General features: G+C 36.8%; 2 protein-coding genes across 6 annotated transcripts; both read left to right on the top strand.

Moving 5' to 3' along the window:
* The first annotated feature begins 968 nt into the window (after positions 1 to 968).
* LOC131311219 (protein DETOXIFICATION 12-like) lies at positions 969 to 7923 on the top strand. Of its 5 annotated transcripts, none has more exons than XM_058338574.1 (7): positions 972 to 1305; positions 3985 to 4529; positions 4654 to 4740; positions 4945 to 5013; positions 5115 to 5353; positions 5594 to 5737; positions 7566 to 7795. In XM_058338574.1, the coding sequence occupies exons 1-7, from the start codon at positions 1054 to 1056 to the stop codon at positions 7592 to 7594; spliced, it is 1365 nt and encodes a 454-aa protein (XP_058194557.1). In that variant the 5' UTR covers positions 972 to 1053; the 3' UTR covers positions 7595 to 7795. The 5 variants fall into 5 exon arrangements, with proteins under 5 accessions (XP_058194553.1, XP_058194554.1, XP_058194557.1 ...); XM_058338572.1 differs by having other exon boundaries at positions 973 to 1305; positions 5594 to 5799; XM_058338573.1 differs by having other exon boundaries at positions 975 to 1305; positions 4957 to 5013; positions 5594 to 5799; positions 7566 to 7923.
* Positions 7924 to 8952: 1029 nt separating this feature from the next.
* Positions 8953 to 10047, top strand: LOC131309453 (uncharacterized). The gene has a single exon (XM_058336086.1). It carries the CDS (start codon positions 8953 to 8955, stop codon positions 10045 to 10047), a length of 1095 nt encoding a protein of 364 aa, XP_058192069.1.
* Positions 10048 to 19815: the final 9768 nt, after the last annotated feature.

Here is a 19815-nt window from a genome sequence, read left to right as displayed (position 1 = left end):
AATTTGAGGACGCCCTACGAATTCTGAAATAACTCTTACCAATATCGGATTGTGTTAATTTTTCCCAGGAATACATAAAAAATAATTTAAGAATAACTTGCGATTTAAATCATCTTTGTAGGATCCGTAATGAACCCCACAAAAATAAAAAATATCATTAATTTCTTGCCCATTTAAACTTGTTTGGTTGGTACCCATGAAACAAGAAATAAATTAATGATTTTTTAATTTTTGTGGGGCCTATTACGGATCTTTCAAAGATTATTCAAACTACAAATTATTCTTAAAGTTTTTTTTTTGTGTTCCTGAAAAAAATTAGCTCAATCCAATATCAGTAAGGGCAGTTTCAAAATTCGTAAGGCACCGATAAATTTTGAAACAGCTCTTACTGATATCGAATTGAGCTAATTTTTTTCAGAACGCATAAAAAATATTCTGAGAATAATTTGTGCTTTGAATCATTTTTGTAAAACCTATAATAAACGCTACAAAAATAAAAAATAAATACGAGATGTTAAGGCAACCAAACAAAACTTAGCAGTTGAGTAAAACAAAATCGAAGGGGTGGAACATGGGTAACGTGGCACCTAGATAGGCGTGGGACAGAAGAGCCAGACAGGCTCTCTCGGACAGAGGATCCTGAGCCGAGAGGGGGGCGGATAGGTTTTGAATCTGTTGATAAAGGAGCCCCACATGTTTCAAAAGTTCTGAAAATTTTCGGAGATTGGTGCGCCAATTTTCTTTGAGGAGAGAGAGGGGGCCACGATTTGGCTCAGCCGTATAGGCGCCAGTAGACAGTGTACATATGGTGTACACAACCCGTGTACCCATAGCACTTTTGGATAACTATTGGGTTTTGAGACCTTAAAGGGCCAGGGACAAACAAAAACAAAATTCCAACATACCAACACCCACGCTACAAGACAAAAAGAACCACAAATTTCCAAAGCCTCTCTATGTGCGTATAAATAAACATACGTGGGTTTCTTTCGATTCCTGCAAGATGTGAATGTGCTAGAGAGAGAGAGAGAGAGAGAGAGTGAGAGAGAGAGAATGGAAGAGGGCTTGCTGCTAGTGAAGGAGGGAGAGAAGACATCATCAGAGAGTAGTTCGATAACATGGGGAGTTTTGGTTGGGGAGATGAAGAGGTTGGGTTTTATAGCGGCACCGATGGTGGCGGTGACTCTGAGTCAGTACTTGTTGCAAGTTATATCCACCATGATGGTCGGCCACCTCGGTGAACTTTCTCTCTCTAGCACTGCCATTGCTACCTCTCTCTCCGGCGTCACCGGCTACAGTTTTCTGGTAATCTTATCCCCCTTCCTCTCTCTCTTCTTGTTGCTGCATCTGTATGCTTGCTTAATTATAACAACAGGGGACATGGAAGTTATTTATATGCCTTCGAAAACTTGTTTGATTGGCCTTTAACTAGATTCCCGGGACTTAGGGTTTGCTTCCTTGTAAGATTTTAGGTTGGATTCCCTTTGCAAACATCTTTTGGAGCTACTTCATGCTAAAACGGCTGTGGAGGAGCTGTTGGTAATAATCCGAAGTGCACGCAAGTCCGCTCGTGACACCTTGCATTACCCAAAAAAATCAGTCTTGAATTCAGTGGGACCACATTTATGGCATTTATTTCACTATGATTGAATATATATTGTACAATCAAGCCGGCACTATATCATTCATATGATATGTAATTACTACTATTTTTTTGTTGCAACCTTTTGTGAAATTCCTTCATACCATGCGACAGAAATTCCTTAACTTCTAGGTTCTAAAGCAATGAAAATCGCAGCCCTGACAATCCTTTTGGATGGTGGGTTTTCAGGAGAAAAGAAAAGAAATGGAGGAGAAGAGGTTTCTCTTCTTTGTTTGGATGGTAAAAGAGGTGAGAATCAAGAATCTCTCATAAAGCCATTTTTGTTTCTCACCAAAAGTGGTGAGATTTGATGAGAAGAGAAAGTGAGAGATTGTCCAAATGAGATGGTAGAAAACGTACTCATCATTAAGAGATACCACACCACTTTCTTTTCATTTCTCACCCAAGTAGCCAAAGAGGATGTGAGAGTATTACGGGGTGCTATTAGTCCGGAAAAAAAGTCTGTACCAAATTGCTTGATGCCTTCATACCCACTCGATTGATTTCTGTTTATGTCAAGCAAAATCATCGCTTGATTTCTGGATCGATTTTGGAACTAGCTCGATCTGACTATTCTGCAAAAAACCACCTCTTCACTCCCCAACACTCCAAACAAAGTTTAGAATGATTGGTTCTTGCATGCAGTTTCTAAAAGATATTACATGGAAGCAAATTTATAATTCGAATAGGAGGACTTCAAGAAAATGTGTGTATTGTCAATAGATTTGTTAATTAAAAAGGAGTTCTGACTTTTCGAAACTTGTAAAATTTATTCTACCCCCAAAGGCCATTGTTGGTGGAGAAAAATGAAAATGATTAGATACTTTGGGGGAAAACGATTTTACTCTTTAATTTTTTATAAATGCACTTCAAAAAGGTTTCTTTAGTGTACATTGAATTTTTTTTTTATTGCGTACATTTTAAACACAAACAAGTTTTAAAATGTATATATAAAAAAATAGAGTGCGGAAATTATTTCATTTACAATGATACAGTGTGCTTGACAAGGATGAGGTGGAAGTGACATTTTGATTAACCCTTTATTGGTAAGTGATAACACCAAGACTTTCTCTATCCTTGTGGAAGTGGTGAGGTAAGGAAGGAGTATCTTTAGGATAAACTAATTTGAATAGTGCTGACAGCTGACTGCTGAGCAGCCACTCGCCTTTGGAAATCTTTAGGCAGCCTTTTATGACTCTCTCTCCTTTTGTTTAGTGGGTGGGGGAGACATTTTGTCTGGTAACCTTTACCATGGTCCATTGGTATGATGTTCATAAAGCAACTGCTGTCAACCAATTATTCAATTTTTGTTTGGAAGTATAGTAGTATGTTTGAAGATTATGCCCATTTGGTAAGAGCCATAGCCCCATAGCTAAAGGACATTTTATGTGCGACGGCTAATAAACTATCAAACAAATTTTGGCATAAAGCTGATTTTTTGGTACTCATCTGTTTTCTGACCAAGAAGTTCAAGATATAATTACTTTACACTAAACTATTATATTTTTGCTAGCCTTGGGTACCAAGAAATGTATTGAAAAGGATTGGATGGCATATTTTGTATAGTTTGCTACTTTGTGACATTTTCCGTGAATCTGCATTGAAAGCCGCTCTTTTGTCATGCAGTGATCCCCCTCTTTTGTCATGCAGTGATGCCCCTTTTTAATGAAATAATCAATAAGCATGCCTTTTCCCAGCCGAATCCAACTACACCTACCCATGTTTCGGGTCAATTTGGTCAAGTAAACAAAGGATGCAACCCCACCGGGTGGCTCGTCCATAAGGGATTTTATCCCAGCTGTAAATGGGCCCCTTTAGTGGAGGGCGAGTTTAGTCTCTCAGAGATTAGTCGAGGTGTGCGTAAATTGGCCTAGACACCTAAGTGGTAAGAAATGAAAAAAGTAGACAAAGGATGCCTCACTGTATCATATAAGTTAGTGGAAAAATCTTATGTTAGTATTTCTGATGTGTTTTCCGTTTGTTTGTTTACTTTCTAACAGTATTTCTTAAGTTTTAACAGCCTAGTTGTAAATGTATAATGGTTTTAATCTGTAGTCCGCCTAAAACATGGTGTTGTCCACAGTAACAGGAAAATACAAAAGCTAGAAAAATGTGAAATTTCTGAAAATGCACGGATTATGGGTGGCTGTGATACCCGTATAAGATGTTTATGAATTTCTAAAATTTTACTTAATTTAATACCCCAATTCCTAAAATATTTTTGAAATGATTACGAGTACCAATATAGGACTCAAAATGATAGATTGTTGAAGTATCAGTTTAAGGGATTCTACTAGTGTTTATTTCTTCCTGTAACTCTATGAATTTTACTTGTGAAACAGTTAGGGATGGCCTGTGCTCTGGAAACCTTATGTGGGCAAGCTTATGGAGCTCAACAATACCAAAAAATTGGGACTCAAACTTACACTGCTATTTTCTCTCTCATTATTGTTTGTCTCCCCCTCTCCATATTATGGATGAATATGGGGAAAGTACTTATTTTAATGGGCCAAAACCCTCTAATCTCACATGAAGCCGGTAAATTCACCAAGTGGCTCGTTCCCTCCATATTTGCGTATGCAATTCTTCAACCGCTTGTTCGGTACTTTCAAATGCAAAGTCTGACCCTTCCCATGCTCATAAGTTCATGTGCCACTCTCGCTCTCCACATACCACTTTGTTGGGTTCTGGTGTTCAAGTCCGGATTGGATAGCCTTGGAGGTGCATTAGCAATTGACATTTCCATTTGGTTGAACGTGACCTTCCTTGTATTGTACATGAGGTACTCTTCTGCTTGTGCGAAAACCCGGGCTCCAATTTCAATGGATGTGTTACGAGGAGTTGCAGAGTTCTTTAGCTTTGCTATTCCTTCTGCTGTTATGTTATGGTAATTTTGTTTGTTCTTTATCCAGTTTACCACATAGGCGATTTTCTTAAACAAAGCATGAAAGCTTAATTTCCTTTACTATTCTCATTATTCTATGGAGATTTTATTTGGATGATGAATGCAGTCTTGAGTGGTGGTCATTTGAGCTGCTTATCTTGCTTTCTGGTCTTTTACCAAATCCAGAGCTAGAAACTTCTGTGCTCTCTGTATGGTATGTACTCTGTCTATCTCAATATATGATGATCAACCTCCTGAATCTTCTAATAGGAAAAATGGGAATGGTTGTTATTTAGTATAGGAGTCTTAGAATATGGGTGGTTTATATTTTGGTTGGCTATTCTGAATGTTCTACCATATAAACTAGGAATTATGGTATTGGGATTTCAGCAAATTACCACTCATAATTTCTTCTTAGTTTTGTGAACAGTCTCAATACCATTTCAACACTTTACGCCATACCGTATGGATTTGGTGCTGCCGTCAGGTATGCTCATGCAAAATGTTGACTTGTTCATGTTGGTGCTTCACAGCTGTTGTTTCACACATAATAAGCTAATATTATCTATGCAATTATCTTTCTTTCAGCACTAGAGTTTCAAATGAGTTAGGAGCTGGAAACGCACAAGGGGCTCGGGTTGCTGTACTTGTTGTGATGTTTCTTGCTGTCATGGAGACTACAATAGTGAGCGCAACCCTCTTTGCCACGCGACGCATTTTTGGTTACACTTTCAGCAATGAAAAAGAAGTTGTAGACTATGTCACCTCCATGGCGCCGCTTGTTTGCCTTTCTGTTATAATGGATAGTCTACAAGGGGTGCTTTCAGGTTATCTATATTGTATCTTGATGTTCCTCGTTTGGTTGCAGTTTTTGAAATATGTGTTGAATTATTTTCCATAACATCAGCGAATAAAATTTGTTTGGTTACTGATTTTCTAAACTTTTTTTTTCTGAGATTATCATGCAAAGGACCCCATATTTGAGGCCAATAGTGTAAGGTGTGAAAAACTTCTGTGTTGTTGGTTTCATTTATTATAATTCCTGACTAATTTTTTGTTTGGATCAGGTGTTGCTAGGGGATGTGGGTGGCAGCATATAGGGGCTTATGTCAACCTTGGGGCCTTCTATCTTGTTGGAATTCCAATGGCTGCCACATTAGCTTTTTGGGTACAGTTGAGAGGAAAAGGCTTGTGGATTGGGATACAAGCTGGTGCTATTGTACAAACAATTCTGCTTTCTATAATAACAAGTTGCACAAATTGGGAAATGCAGGTCCATTTTCCATCTTTAATCTCTCAAAGCTGTTTAATATGTCTAGCCATTCTAATACATTTGAAGCAAAAGTGTTGGGAAACCGAATCCCAGAACCTAGACGCGTACAGATTGAACAACAAAATGAACGGAAAACCCTACAAGGCGGAACTACGGTTTCACCTCAACACCCTGCGACACAATGACTGGTTGACTTGTTTCTTTTTGTGTTACTGTTTCACTTAGACAGAACCTCGCCCTGCACGCCTAGAACACGAACTTAGGGTGGATTCCTTTGTGATCTTTTTGCTCTCTCCCAGTCTCTCTCTATTTCGTGAATATATAGGGCTACGATAGAGATCTAAGGATAAATACAGACTGGGCTCCTTGTGTAATTAAGAAATCTAATCCTCCAAGGATTCTATTTCTTATTACACAAATTATAATTCATACTACTATAGAATTATAATTGCACTCTCCTCCCCATCTCAAATTATATTTCAAGTTTCACGTTATTAAATACTTAAATTTTCCTCATGTTAAGATTACAAATACTTGTTGATTAAATCAAATTATTGACAATTATATTTAATCAACATCTATAAAATACCTTGAGACTTTTTACTTAACTTATTCGATATGTCGAATGCAAATATTCACATACAGGATTTAACATAATCGAAATTTATAAGCTTACTCAAGTAGTTATCATATATATATAATGTTGTGACCCAACTTATTGAGACTATTGACCCTAAAGAGGATCTCACTCTTTAATAAATCAAAGTCAACAACATTAGACTTATATATCAATTAATTATCTTTGGATTAAGAGCATAAATATTCATAATAATCATGGGGTTCTAATTGTCTTATAAAATCAATACAAAAACAATTACTTCAAAACGATCTCGTTCAATACACACAAAGTGTAATAGCACAATAAGTTGGAACTAGTTCCGTTTCTCGTAGTTAAGACAGACCTACTAAAACATCGTGCTATGGTGTGTTTAGTTTCATCTAAGATTGTGAACTAAATCTTATATTCCACAAGAACCGATAATCCATCTTCCGTATTTAAGCTGTACTCTACACATTGAATCATCTACTATATAGAATAATAGACACACAAGCATAACATCCAATAATATTATGTTAACATTGCCCATAACAGATTCTCATTAAAACGGATAAAATTAATTAATATAAAACAAATTAAATATTAATCAATTACATAAAAGCATGACTTTTAGTATAAAATTTTAACAGAAAGACTAGTTAAAAGAAATCAAGATTTTTTTTTTCTGAGTTCTTTAAGAGTCGACTTCTATTCAAAGGTTTTCAAATCTTCTTTGCACTACTTAGTCTTTATCCAAGGAATGGAGCACTAGCCATCATATATTTTCCAATCAAATTGCATATTCATATGGAGATTTTAACCATATTCTTTATTATTATTATTATTATTATTATTATTATTATATTCTTCTTCTTCTTCTTCTTCATCTTTTTATTACTCCATTCGTCTCATTTTCTTTGGACTTTTTCGACATTGGTGCCGTTCTTTAAACTCTTATACATTCCAATATAAATCTCAAAAAATATACAATATAGATCTTGTTTGATAGTTCTCGATTAGATCTATAATACAGAGTTTTCAAAATTATGAAAAATAATATAAATTGGGAGATATAAGAGTTTAAAAAACAATGCGAATATCGAAAAAGACCAAAGAAAATTGGACGGAGGGAGAATTATTTTTTATGGGGCAAATTTTCATGTTGCAGGCAATAAAAGCAAGGGAGAGGCTATTTGAGGGAAGATCTTCTGGAAATAATGGAGTAATGTGAAATTGGCAGAGCACCGATGGCCATTCACAGTTGTAAGAAAACCATCATAACTAATAAATTGTTGTGAATTATTGTGGATGATCAACTTGTAAGATAAAGGCTACTATTTCATCTAACCTATTTATTAGGTTGTTCCTTGCTTTGACTATAAATTGATAGTTTTGTAAGGCCATGCGGTTCATCTCGTGTAAGTCAGAAAGGAAAGACAGAAAGCAAAAAAGAAAACTGATATAATATAATAGGTCCTGAAGACCTACTTTGTTCTTGATAGTTCCTGGAGAAACTATCCTTTCTATATATTTGTGTCCAGTGCTCAATTTAATTTCTGCAATCTTATTTATTGCGCTAGTTTTATAACACGTTATCAGCACGAGTCTCTAGCCTACTGAGAAAGGTACATGATTTACACTTCCTGTAACTCATTTGCTCTGCTTCCTATATATTCTTTTCTTTTGCATAATATATACAAGCAGTATATGTTAAAAAAAAAGGAAGGTACCTGAAGTACTTACCAATTATGAATCCTGAAGTTTTCTACTTATAGTAAAAGAAAAGGAATACCTGAAGTATTCTACTAGTAATACTTATATATATGAAAAAAGGAGGGTAGAATACTAGAAGTATTTTGCACAATATGAAAAAAATGAGAATACCCGAAGTAATTTTTGCAACAAAGTGGGTGGGTCTTCAATATTGAATCCACCACACCGCTTCGAACCCGTGATCTCTTTAAGAGAAACCACGTGTTTGGCCACTGAGCTAACCCCAGTGGTTGAGAAAATATTCACATAATTTCATATTTATTATATCTTCTCTAAAATTTTATCAAAAACAAATAAGAATAAAATCATTTATCAGCATTAATTTCATGTTCAGAACTTCCAGTTATACGCAAATCGTTTATATTCCATCACTAATTGACTTGAAAAACAAAGAGATAACATTAAGTTGCCATGTCATGAACAATAAATAATATGATACATTTATTTGATAGTTGGACTTGAAAGTCTCCTAATAACTGATCGCATCCGTACGTAAATTATTGTTTGTTCTTTCTATGATTGTATCAGTAAGTTTTCTTTTGGTTTATTGCTACTTTGTTTTTCCTAGAGTATAAAGAAATTACGATTTACTCCACATGTTTCTATTTTATTTACATTCTAACCTTGCAGGTTTAAGTAAACATCGTTTGATTCACATATTTGTGATTATTACATAATATTTCCTTAGATTTATTATTGCATTTCATTAAATATGAGTCGCTCATTCAACTATCCCTTATTTAAATGTTTATCTAAATTGAAATCTCTTATCTTTATAGACAATGTCGAACTACACAAAATTGGAATTTGCAGCACTCGATATTTCAGGAAGAAATTATTTATCATGGATTCTTGACATTGAGATTCACCTCGATGCCATGGAAATAGGAGAAACGATTAAAACTGGTAATGACGCGTCCTTGAAGGATCGCGCCAAAGCAATGATATTTATTCGCCGCCACCTCCACGAAGACCTGAAGTCTGAGTACCTTATGGTTAAGGACCCATTAACCTTATGGAATAATCTGAAAGAAAGGTACGGGCACCAAAAAGCAGTGATACTGCCAAGAGCTCGTTATCACTGGTTAAATTTAAGGGTGCAAGATTATAAATCTGTCAGTGAGTATAACTCCGCTCTGTTTAAGATAGTTTCGATATTAAAATTATGTGGTGAAACTATCACTGAAAAAGATATGTTGGAAAAAACTTTTACCACTTTTCATGCCAACAATTTACTCCTGCAGCAGCAATACAGAGAGCGTGGGTTTGAGAAATACTCAAATTTAATTTCCTGTCTCCTGGTTGCTGAACAGAATAACGAGTTGTTAATGAGGAATCACGAGTCTCGTCCAGCTGGCTCTATACCATTCCCAGAAGCGAATAGAGTCTCTTTTCCCAATCAGGGACGAGGTCGTGGTTGTGGCCATGGTCGTGGACGTGGGCATGGGCGTGGTAGCCATAACCACCAAGTCCATGGAGGATATGTTCAGAAATCAGGCAAGAAACCAGATATTCCCCAGAAGTGGAATAAGTGGACTAGATCAGAAGTGTCTGCAGGAAAAGGGAAGAATTTAGAAAATAAGCCTCCTAGGAATTCTGAGGACTCCTGCTACAGATGTGGAGCGAAAGGACATTGGTCGCGTACATGTCGTACGCCGAGGCATTTGGCAGACCTTTACCAGGCATCTATCAAAGGAAAGGAAAAGGAAATTGAAACAAACTTCACTGATCAAATGCATAATAATCAACCTGACCTTTTTGAACCTTTTGATATCTCGTCTTTTGATATCTCTGAGTATATCGGTGAACCAAGTGGAACGAAAAATGATCTCTATGATGAAAACGACTACCCCGAATGGTCCCAGCAATTAGACTAAATTATCATTTCCTACTTATATTGCATGTAATAAACTTGAATGTGTGTTTATGTTTTTAATCATGTTGTAAGAAATACGTCATGTTGTATTTGTCTTTGTAATAAAATGTTAAGGTGTGTTTCAGTTATCTATTTATGAAATCTTTAAACTTATATCTTGCTTATAATAGGGACATGGATACTAACAATGCATTGTCAAAAACAAAGATAACCGGTGAAGATATTTGTTTGGTAGACAGTGGTACAACACATACCATTCTTCGGGATAACAAATATTTTAAACAATTGATAAAGATACAAGCAAATGTCAATACAATATCAGGCTCCGCAAATCTAATTGAAGGCTCCGGAAGAGCGAATATTGTGTTTACAAATGGGACAAGTTTAAGTATTGACAATGCTTTGTATTCTACCAGATCCAGAAGAAATCTACTAAGTTTTAAAGATATACGTCGTAATGGTTACCATATTGAAACCATCAGCCAAGGCAAAGAAGAGTATTTATATATCACTTCTAATGTATCTGGCCAGAAGCTAGTATTAGAAAAACTTTCTGCATTCTCTTCTAGGCTATATTATACGACGATTAGAACAATTGAATCATATGCGGTTATGCACCAGAAGTGCTCTAATCCAAAACTTTTCATGCTATGGCATGATCGCCTTGGGCATTCAGGTTCAATAATGATACGTCGTATTATTGAAAATTCACATGGGCATCTGTTAAAGAACCAGAAGATTCTTTTGCCCAGCAATTACCCCTGTAATGCTTGTTCACAAGGGAAACTGATAACTAGACCATCTCTCTCTAAAGTCATTATTGAGTCTCCATCATTTTTACAAAGAGTTCAAGGGGATATTTGTGGTCCAATACACCCATCTTGTAAACCATTTCGCTATTTCATGATTTTAGTTGATGCCTCAACCAGATGGTCACATACTTGTTTATTATCTACACGAAATGTTGCATTTGCTAGATTTCTTGCCCAGATAATCAGATTACGAGCACAATTTCCGAATTATCCAATCAAGACAATTTGTCTGGACAATGCTGGAGAATTCACATCTTAAGCATTTAATGATTATTGCATGTCAATAGGTATTGATGTTGAACATCCTGTTGCACACACACATACCCAGAATGGTTTAGCTGAGTCTTTTATTAAAAGACTTCAACTGATTGCTCGCCCGATGCTCATGAAAACAAAATTACCAGTTTCTGCTTGGGGTCATGCTATTTTACATGTTGCTTCTCTAATTCGTGTTAGGCCAACTGTATATCACAAATACTCGCCTACACAACTTGTATTTGGTCAACAACCGAATATCTCTCACTTAAGAGTTTTTGGTTGTGCTGTGAACGTACCTATTGCACCTCCCCAACGCACTAAAATGGGTCCTCAACGTAGACTTGGTATCTATATAGGTTTTGACTCTCCATCTATCATTAGATACCTTGAACCCTTAACATGTGATCTTTTTAAAGCACGTTTTGAGGATTGCCATTTTGATGAATCAGTGTTCCCACCATCAGGGGGAGATAAATCACAGCCAGAAGCTCGAGGTGAAATTACTTGGAATGCTTTGACATTATCTCATCTTGATCCGCGTACTAATCAATGTGACCTAGAAGTTCAAAGAATTATTCATTTGCAAGGTATTGCAAATCAACTACCGGATGCATTCACCGACACAAAGAAGGTAACTAAGTCTCATATACCAGCTGCTAACATTCCAGCACGCATTGAAGTTCCTGCAGAACAAACTACTTGCTTAGCAAGTGATGAGTCTAAGGCACGCAAGAAGCGTGGGAGACCTGTCGGTGCAAGAGATAAATTTCCTGGAAAAAGGAAAAACCAAGGCAAAGAGGCCGAAGTAGCTGGTACTCTCGAAGAGACCAAGATAACAAATTCAAATGCTCCTGGAGAGGCGAAACCCACAAAACAGGCAAATGAAAGAATGAATCTATCAATATTTTCCCGTAAGTATGAATCTCTTGAAGAGAAATCTCCCGAAGAGTTATTTCCTGAAGAGGAACAGGTACCTGAAAGTAATGAGATCTCAATACATTATATGAACACGGGTGAAATATTGGATAGAAACAAAACCGTTGTTGACAACGTATTTTCGTTTAAAGTTGCTCTTGACATTACTAGAAGTAATGAGAACATTACAAAAAGTAATGAAGAAAGTGAACCACAAACTGTCGAAGAATGTCGACATAGAAATGATTGGCCAATGTGGAAAGGAGCAATTCAAGCAGAATTAAATTCTCTTGCAAAAAGGAAAGTATTTGGACCTGTAGTCCAAACCCCTGAAGGGATACAACCTGTAGGATACAAGTGGGTGTTTGTGCGAAAGCGCAATGAGAAGAATGAAGTTGTGCGCTATAAAGCACGACTTGTTGCATAGGGTTTCTCGTAGAGACCTGGAATTGATTATGAGGAGACATACTCTCCCGTAATGGATGCAATCACATTTAGATTTTTGATCAGCTTAGTAGTCATGGAATGTCTGGATATGCGCCTGATGGACGTAGTGACTGCATACTTATATGGATCACTAGATGCTGACATATACATGAAGGTCCTTGAAGGATATACTATGCCTGAAGCACACAAATCAAAACCTCGAAGTGTTTATTCTCTTAAGCTACAAAAATCTTTATATGGATTGAAACAATCTGGTCGTATGTGGTATAAATGGCTTAGTGATTATTTGCTAAAGAAAGGATATGAAAATGATCCTATTTGTCCATGTATTTTTACTAATAAATCAAACTCTGGATTTGCGATTATTGCGGTTTATGTCGATGATTTAAATCTCGTTGGAACTCCAGAAGAGCTTTTAAAAACCGCAGGATATTTAAAGAAAGAGTTTGAAATGAAAGATCTTGGCAAAACAAAGTATTGTCTCGGCCTGCAGATCGAGCATTTGTCAAATGGGATTCTAGTACATCAGTCGACATACACGGAAAAAGTCTTGAAGCAATTTTATATGGATAAGGCACATCCTTTAAGTACGCCAATGATTGTTAGATCACTCGATGTGAACAAAGATCCGTTTCGACCTCTAGAAGAGGGAGAAGATATACTCGGTCCCAAAATACCATATATGAGTGCAATCGGTGCACTTATGTACCTAGCAAATTGTACAAGACCGGATATTGCATTTTCGGTCAATTTGTTGGCTCGATATAGTTCTGCTCCAACTCAGAGGCATTGGAAATGAGTTAAACACAGATTGCGTTACCTTCGAGGAACGACTGACTTGGGCTTATTCTATTCAAATGGATCAACATCACAATTAATCAGATATGCAGATGCTGGTTATTTATCAGATCCACATAAAGCCCGATCACAAACAGGATATGTGTTCACTTGCGGTGGTACCGCTATTTCTTGGCGTTCTGTAAAGCAAACGTTGACTGCTACTTCTTCTAATCACTCTGAGATTATCGCAATTCATGAAACAAGTCACGAATGTATTTGGTTGAGGTCTATGATTCAACACATTTGGGAAAAATGTGGATTGTCATCAATCAAAGATCATCCGACATTATTGTATGAAGATAACGCTGCATGTATCACATAGATCAAGAGAGGTTATATCAAAGGAGACAGAACTAAGCACATATCACCAAAATTCTTCTACACTCATGACCTTCAGAAAAATGGTGATATTGATGTTCAGTAGATACGGTCTAGTGACAATCTGGTAGACTTATTCACTAAGGCGTTACCAACCACAACATTCAAGAAGTTGGTAAACAGTATCGGAATGCGTCGACTCAAAGAATTATCTTGCACCATTGAAGGGGAGTCAATAACTTGAAAATGATTGCACTCTTTTTCCTTAGCCTAAGGTTTTGTCCCACTGGGTTTTCTTTAGCAAGGTTTTAACGAGACAATCTGAAGACTGAAGCCATATTGCAAGAGAATCAAGAATGATGTACTCATTTTCCTTCGTCAAAGGTTTTTTCCCTAGGATTTTCTTTGACAAGGTTTTAACGAGGCATATTCTTAATAAGTGATCATCCAAGGGGGAGTGTTGTGAATTATTGTGGATGATCAACTTGTAAGACAAAGGCTACTATTTCATCTAACCTATTTATTAGGTTGTTCCTTGCTTTGACTATAAATTGATAGTTTTGTAAGGCCATGCAGTTCATCTCGTGTAAGTCAGAAAGGAAAGACAGAAAGCAAAAGAGAAAACTGATATAATATAATAGGTCCTGAAGACCTACTTTGTTCTCGATAGTTCCTGGAGAAATTATCCTTTCTATATATTTGTGTCCAGTGCTCAATTTAATTTCTGCAATCTTATTTATTGCGCTAGTTTTATAACATAAATGAGTTTTACAGATCATCTTTCCAGTTTCTTCATAGTGGAACTTGAAACTGCACTGGTGTTTTACATTGACTTGTGTAATTCTTTTTCATATGGTACATGGAAAGAACGGAAAAATTATTTGGCGGTCTTGAGGCATCACCTTGAATAATTACTCGGCAAAAATGTGAATATTAAATCTAACTTAGAGGGAAGTATGACGACTTTAGCAAAGATTGAACGTCTAAAGTGAGACTTATACGAATGCATTTCTTGGGTTAGCTTGACCTCTTTTCAACTTTTTTGGAGTTCATAGCAATTTATTGCTTAGCTTCTGCGTTTATTTATGAGACAAAATAGTTTATTAAGCTATTGAAAACTGAGGAATAATTTTGTTAATGGTTTTTTTTTTTTGTGGTCTTGAGAGATCCTTGATTAACTTTTATTTTGGGATCTGATTTAGGCACACCACTTTTAGCCAATGGCACTTCACTTTTAGTTTTGTTTTCTCACATGATTAAGACACAAAATGAAGTGCCAGTAGCTAAAACTAAAGTGTCAAAATCAATTTCCTTTATTTTTTGGTTATAAGATAGCCTGACTAAAACTAGGCTAGCCAGGAGTGGGGTAGTTGACCCAACATTAGTACAGCTGCACTTAACTCTTGTGAACAAGAAATTAATACCTTTTGTTGAGGGTTAAATTGGGATTAAGATAGTACTACTCCCTTCGTCCCTTTTTAAGTGTTCTGTTTCGTAACTCCAACTTATTAAGAAAATATCATCATTACACCTTTCACATCAACCTTTACCTCCACTTTTTCTACTTACTCTCAATGAAGACATCATCATTACACTTTTATTTACTAACTTTTCCAAATAGAATCTACTTTTTGGGGCAAAATGAAAAATGTATCAACTTTTACCTACTAACTTTATAAAATGAACACTTATTAAGGGACAATCTAAAATAGAATAATGAACTTTAAAAAGGGGACGGAGGGAGTAGGATTTATTCTTCTTATATCATATGATTGGAAAAAGCAAAAAACAATAGGGTAACCATCGTCCTCGGATGGAAATGTTATTGCACACAAGCAAAGTAGTAATCTGGAAAACCCGCTAATGGGCTCTAGCTTCGAGCTTCGTTGTGGGCTTTTGGGGTTTTAGGGCTATGGATAGTCTCTGAGTCTTCCTGCGGACTAACCTACTAACTCCCCCACTAATTGTTGTATACAATCTTGGGGGGAAAAAAATCTGAAAAACCCATAATTTGTGTTACCAAACAGAAGTGATTCCATTTGCCATTTGGGGTGGGATCAACTTGGAGGCAGAACCAATTGGGTTAGCTCAGTTGGTTAGGACTCTTGTATCTCATTAGAAGATCAGAGGTAAGGCTGTCCATGGGCCCGACCCGACCCGACCCGACCCGAAAATAGACACAACGGACGGTTCTGATTAATCATTCGGGTCGGATTCGGGTTAATTTAGTCGGGTTTCACATTTAGTTGGTCGGGTGTCGGATGCACCAAATCATTTCTCGGGTGACCCGAACCGACCGACTGATTTTATTATAAAACTGAAAAATAAACCCTATTAATCTATTATCTCCATTTCCACTTTCCCATCCCAACTCCCAGCACACACCACTCGTGACTCCTCCACTCCTCCATTTCAGTGATTTCACCGGCCACTCCTCCACCCAACGAATGGCGTTCTCCTCCATCTTCCACCCAACGAAAGGCGTTCTCCTCCACCCGACGAACGGCGGCGTCTCCACCTCTTCCTATACGGCGTCCTTGTTGCAGTTGTTCCCAGACATCGAGAAAGAGAAGAACGAAAATTTGTAGATCTGTAAAAGAACGAAGGTTTTTAGGAGGAGAGAGAATAAAGGTTTGCAATTATTTTCTGTAATCCATGAAACAAGCATGAAACAAGCTCCACAATGATTCTTAGTTTCTTACGACCGAAAGACTTCCTCGTCGAAGAACTGTTCAAACTTCAAAACCTTCTTCAGTCCTCTTATTTTTCTGAAGTGTTCTTCGATTTTTTTCAAACACTATTAATCTTTTTTTCGTTCTCATTTTCTTGTAGATCTGTGATTGTTAACGTGATTTTGTAATATTTTGCTGTTAATTGTGATTGTGATCTGGTATGTGATTTTGATTTCTAGATCTGTGATTGAGTTTGTGACTCCGTACAAACCCGTCATCCGACCGAACCCGACCCGAACCAATGAGCAATCGGTTCGGTTGGAACTCGACAAGTATTTCGGTTGGGCTCGGGTGACCATTTTAACAATCCGACTAAAGTTGGGTTGGGTCCGACCCGAACCCGAACCCGAACCCGGAAAAACCCGACCGATGGACAGCCCTAGTCAGAGGTTTAAATCTCTCCACCTATGTGTGAATGTTCTTTTCTCAGATGGCTTTTCCTTTCTTTGTTTCTATCATGTAATAGACTTATTTCTTGTGTTGGTTGAATTGTTGGGCTTGTTTGTCTTGTGAACTCTCACAATTAATGTAGTGTCCTTGGTTTGTACTTCATATATGTAAAATGATATCTTCTACCGATTGGAAAAAACAAACACAACTTGGAGGCAGAATTAGCTAATGTGTGCTAGAAAGTGATGTACGGGTTACATTTAAGAATGAATGGTTCTTTTTTTTTTTCATGGAAAAAACATACCCATTCAATTCATTCAAACAAATCATAAGGCATCTAAAAAAAAATTTCAACCAGATAGAGATCAAGCCATATAGCAGCTATTGATAACCATTTAAAAATAAAGATGCAGAAAAATAGCAAGACCTTAAAAGAGATGAAAGTAATGTTGAACGCCTAAGAAGAAAGAGCCATTATCCAACAACACCGTAATCTTGAACGGCAAACGTGGAGTTGAAACACTGGGTGTCTTGGGATGACAGAGTTGCATATCAAAGACAGCATCAAACTTGTGGAAATCAGTCAAAGACCCACCGGACTAAATCCAGAAAAAAATGGACTAAATTCGGACATAATCCGGAATAAATCCGAACAAAAAACAAAATGAAGAAAACCTTACTCCTAACCATCTGCCTTTCCGATCCAGCCTACAAAGCCGCCACCATGACATGCAAATAGATCCGCCTTTTCGATCCAGCCTACAAAGCTGCCACCATGACAGGCGAACAGATCTAGCCACCATTAGAGCACTACCGTCCGAACCCCACAAACCACATCCCACCACCATTAGCTCCCACCGTTACCAAGCGGTAGCATTTGAACCCACCCTCCACCCAAACAAACTAGAGCAGAATGGACGCCAACAAATCTGACCGGAGAACTGGACTCATGCCATCGAATAACACACGACGATGGAGAAATGGAAAGTAAGGGAAAAGGGGAGAGGAGAGAGAAAAAGAGGGAAGAGGAGGAGGGAGGGGAGGGGAGGGGGGAGATAAAGATGTGCGACGGCGGCGGGGTTAGGTTCTATAGAGGGGGGGGGGGGGGGGGGATGAGAGAATAAAGGGGGATGGCTTGTGATCTTTTAAGAATGATTGGTCCAAATGGGAAAAAAGAGCAAACTTTTGGGAATGATTATACCGAATGTAGGGGAAGATTGTAAATAGGAGTAATTGAACTTAAATTAAGATGGCAAAATATGTTGTCTGAGTGAACCTACATCACATCACTTCTTTTTGTAGACGACGACATGAATGTCCTTGCATAATTCAAATGGCAAACTTTTTGGGAATGATTATACCGAATGCAGGGGAAGATTGTAAATAGGAGTAATTGAACTGAAAGATGGCAAAACATGTTGTCTGAGTGAACCTACATCGCTTCTTTTTTAAGAGACCACATGAATAATGTCCTTGCAGAATTCAAATGGCCTCCCAAAAGCTTCCACCGCCAACAAAATTTGGTAATATATAGGCACATTATTCCAAAAACAAATTGTGTTTTATTTATTTCATCGCTCTGACCTGAGGCTGAGAAAAATACACATGAATTATCGTTTAGCATTCTGTTTGTCTTGAGGGTTTTCTGTATAAGTGGAGAATCCACCAAACAATTCAGTTCAGTTGAGAAACAAAGATTCAAGGGTTACGTTTCTCTCTCTCTCTCTCTCTCTCTCTCTCTTTTCCCTTTCTCTGGCTTGGCTTGGTTCATGAATTTCTTCACTCGTAACCATTATATGATTAGTAACTTTTTAGCAATACGATTCGTAATATTTTCTCTATAATTCATAACATTTTGGAAGGTGCATATCAAATAAGGGGTGTGTATTACTTTTCCATTTCGGTTTTCCCCCTTCTGTTAGTTCAACAATTAAATTTGTGTTTATCTTCATTTTACCCTTGTTTTTGTATGTTTGGGGTATGACACCACTAATAAACCAGTTATAGAAAACAAAATTAACCGATTAGAATTGCTTAAGATTCTATAGTTTACTAATAATAGTTGATTAAAAAAAATTAAGAATGAAACATGTACTTTTGAAATTTGAATAAAAATCAACCGTTTTAGAAATTTTCCTTGGATTTTTTATTCTTAGTCAAAATTTATTATGTTTTGATCCGTCTCAACAAGAGAAACCTAGAAATGTATAATAAAAAGACATGAAACAATATCTTTTTAAAAAAATTGAAAACAAAAAGATTCAAAAATAAATAACAGGTGTTCTGGTTGTGGAGCCTATTACGGGTTCTACAAAGATGATTCAAACTGTAAGTTGATCATAAAATATTTTTTTATGGTTTCCTGAAAAAAATTAGCTCACTCCGATATCGGTAAGGGCTATTTCAGAATTCGTAGGGTGTCCTATGAATTCTGAAACACCCCCTACCGATATCCAATTGAATTAATTTTTTTTTAGAAACCCATAAAAAATTTTTTAAGAATAACTTACAGTTTGAATCATCTTTGTAGAATCTGTAATAGACTCCACAAAAATCAAAATTAAATATTTAACATAGGCTTTTTGTCGAATGGCCAAAACACAGGCTTAAGGTTATTGGAAACTTGGAAGGGTGATTCTAAATACAAAGTGAATTTACTGTATGTAACCTCTTCTTAATAAAACATCCAAATCTTATAACAATTTACTACAAACAACCCAAAAATATCCCTAAATTTTCAAATTTGTCTTTCTATTATATCCAAAACCTAATCTTTCTTCTTCGCCTTCTCTCTCCCTTCCGAACCACCATCACTTCCATAACTACCCTCACTTCCATAACTACTGCCCCACCAACCACTTCCACCTTCATTTCCAATCTTTCACTGGGGTGTTTGAAAACCTACTTTTTGGCTTTTTATTTTCAGCTTTTTGGTTTTTTGGATTATGGCCAGAATGTATTTTTAGCATGGTAGGAGTGTTTGGGAGATCTGTGCAGAATATATTTTGAAATGTAGTAGTGTTTGGTAGATGATTGTCGAAAATGAATTATGGGTTG

Source organism: Rhododendron vialii, chromosome 12a, assembly GCF_030253575.1.
Source record: "Rhododendron vialii isolate Sample 1 chromosome 12a, ASM3025357v1".
NCBI lineage: Eukaryota > Viridiplantae > Streptophyta > Magnoliopsida > Ericales > Ericaceae > Rhododendron > Rhododendron vialii.
This window is presented reverse-complemented; position numbering and strand designations above follow the sequence as displayed.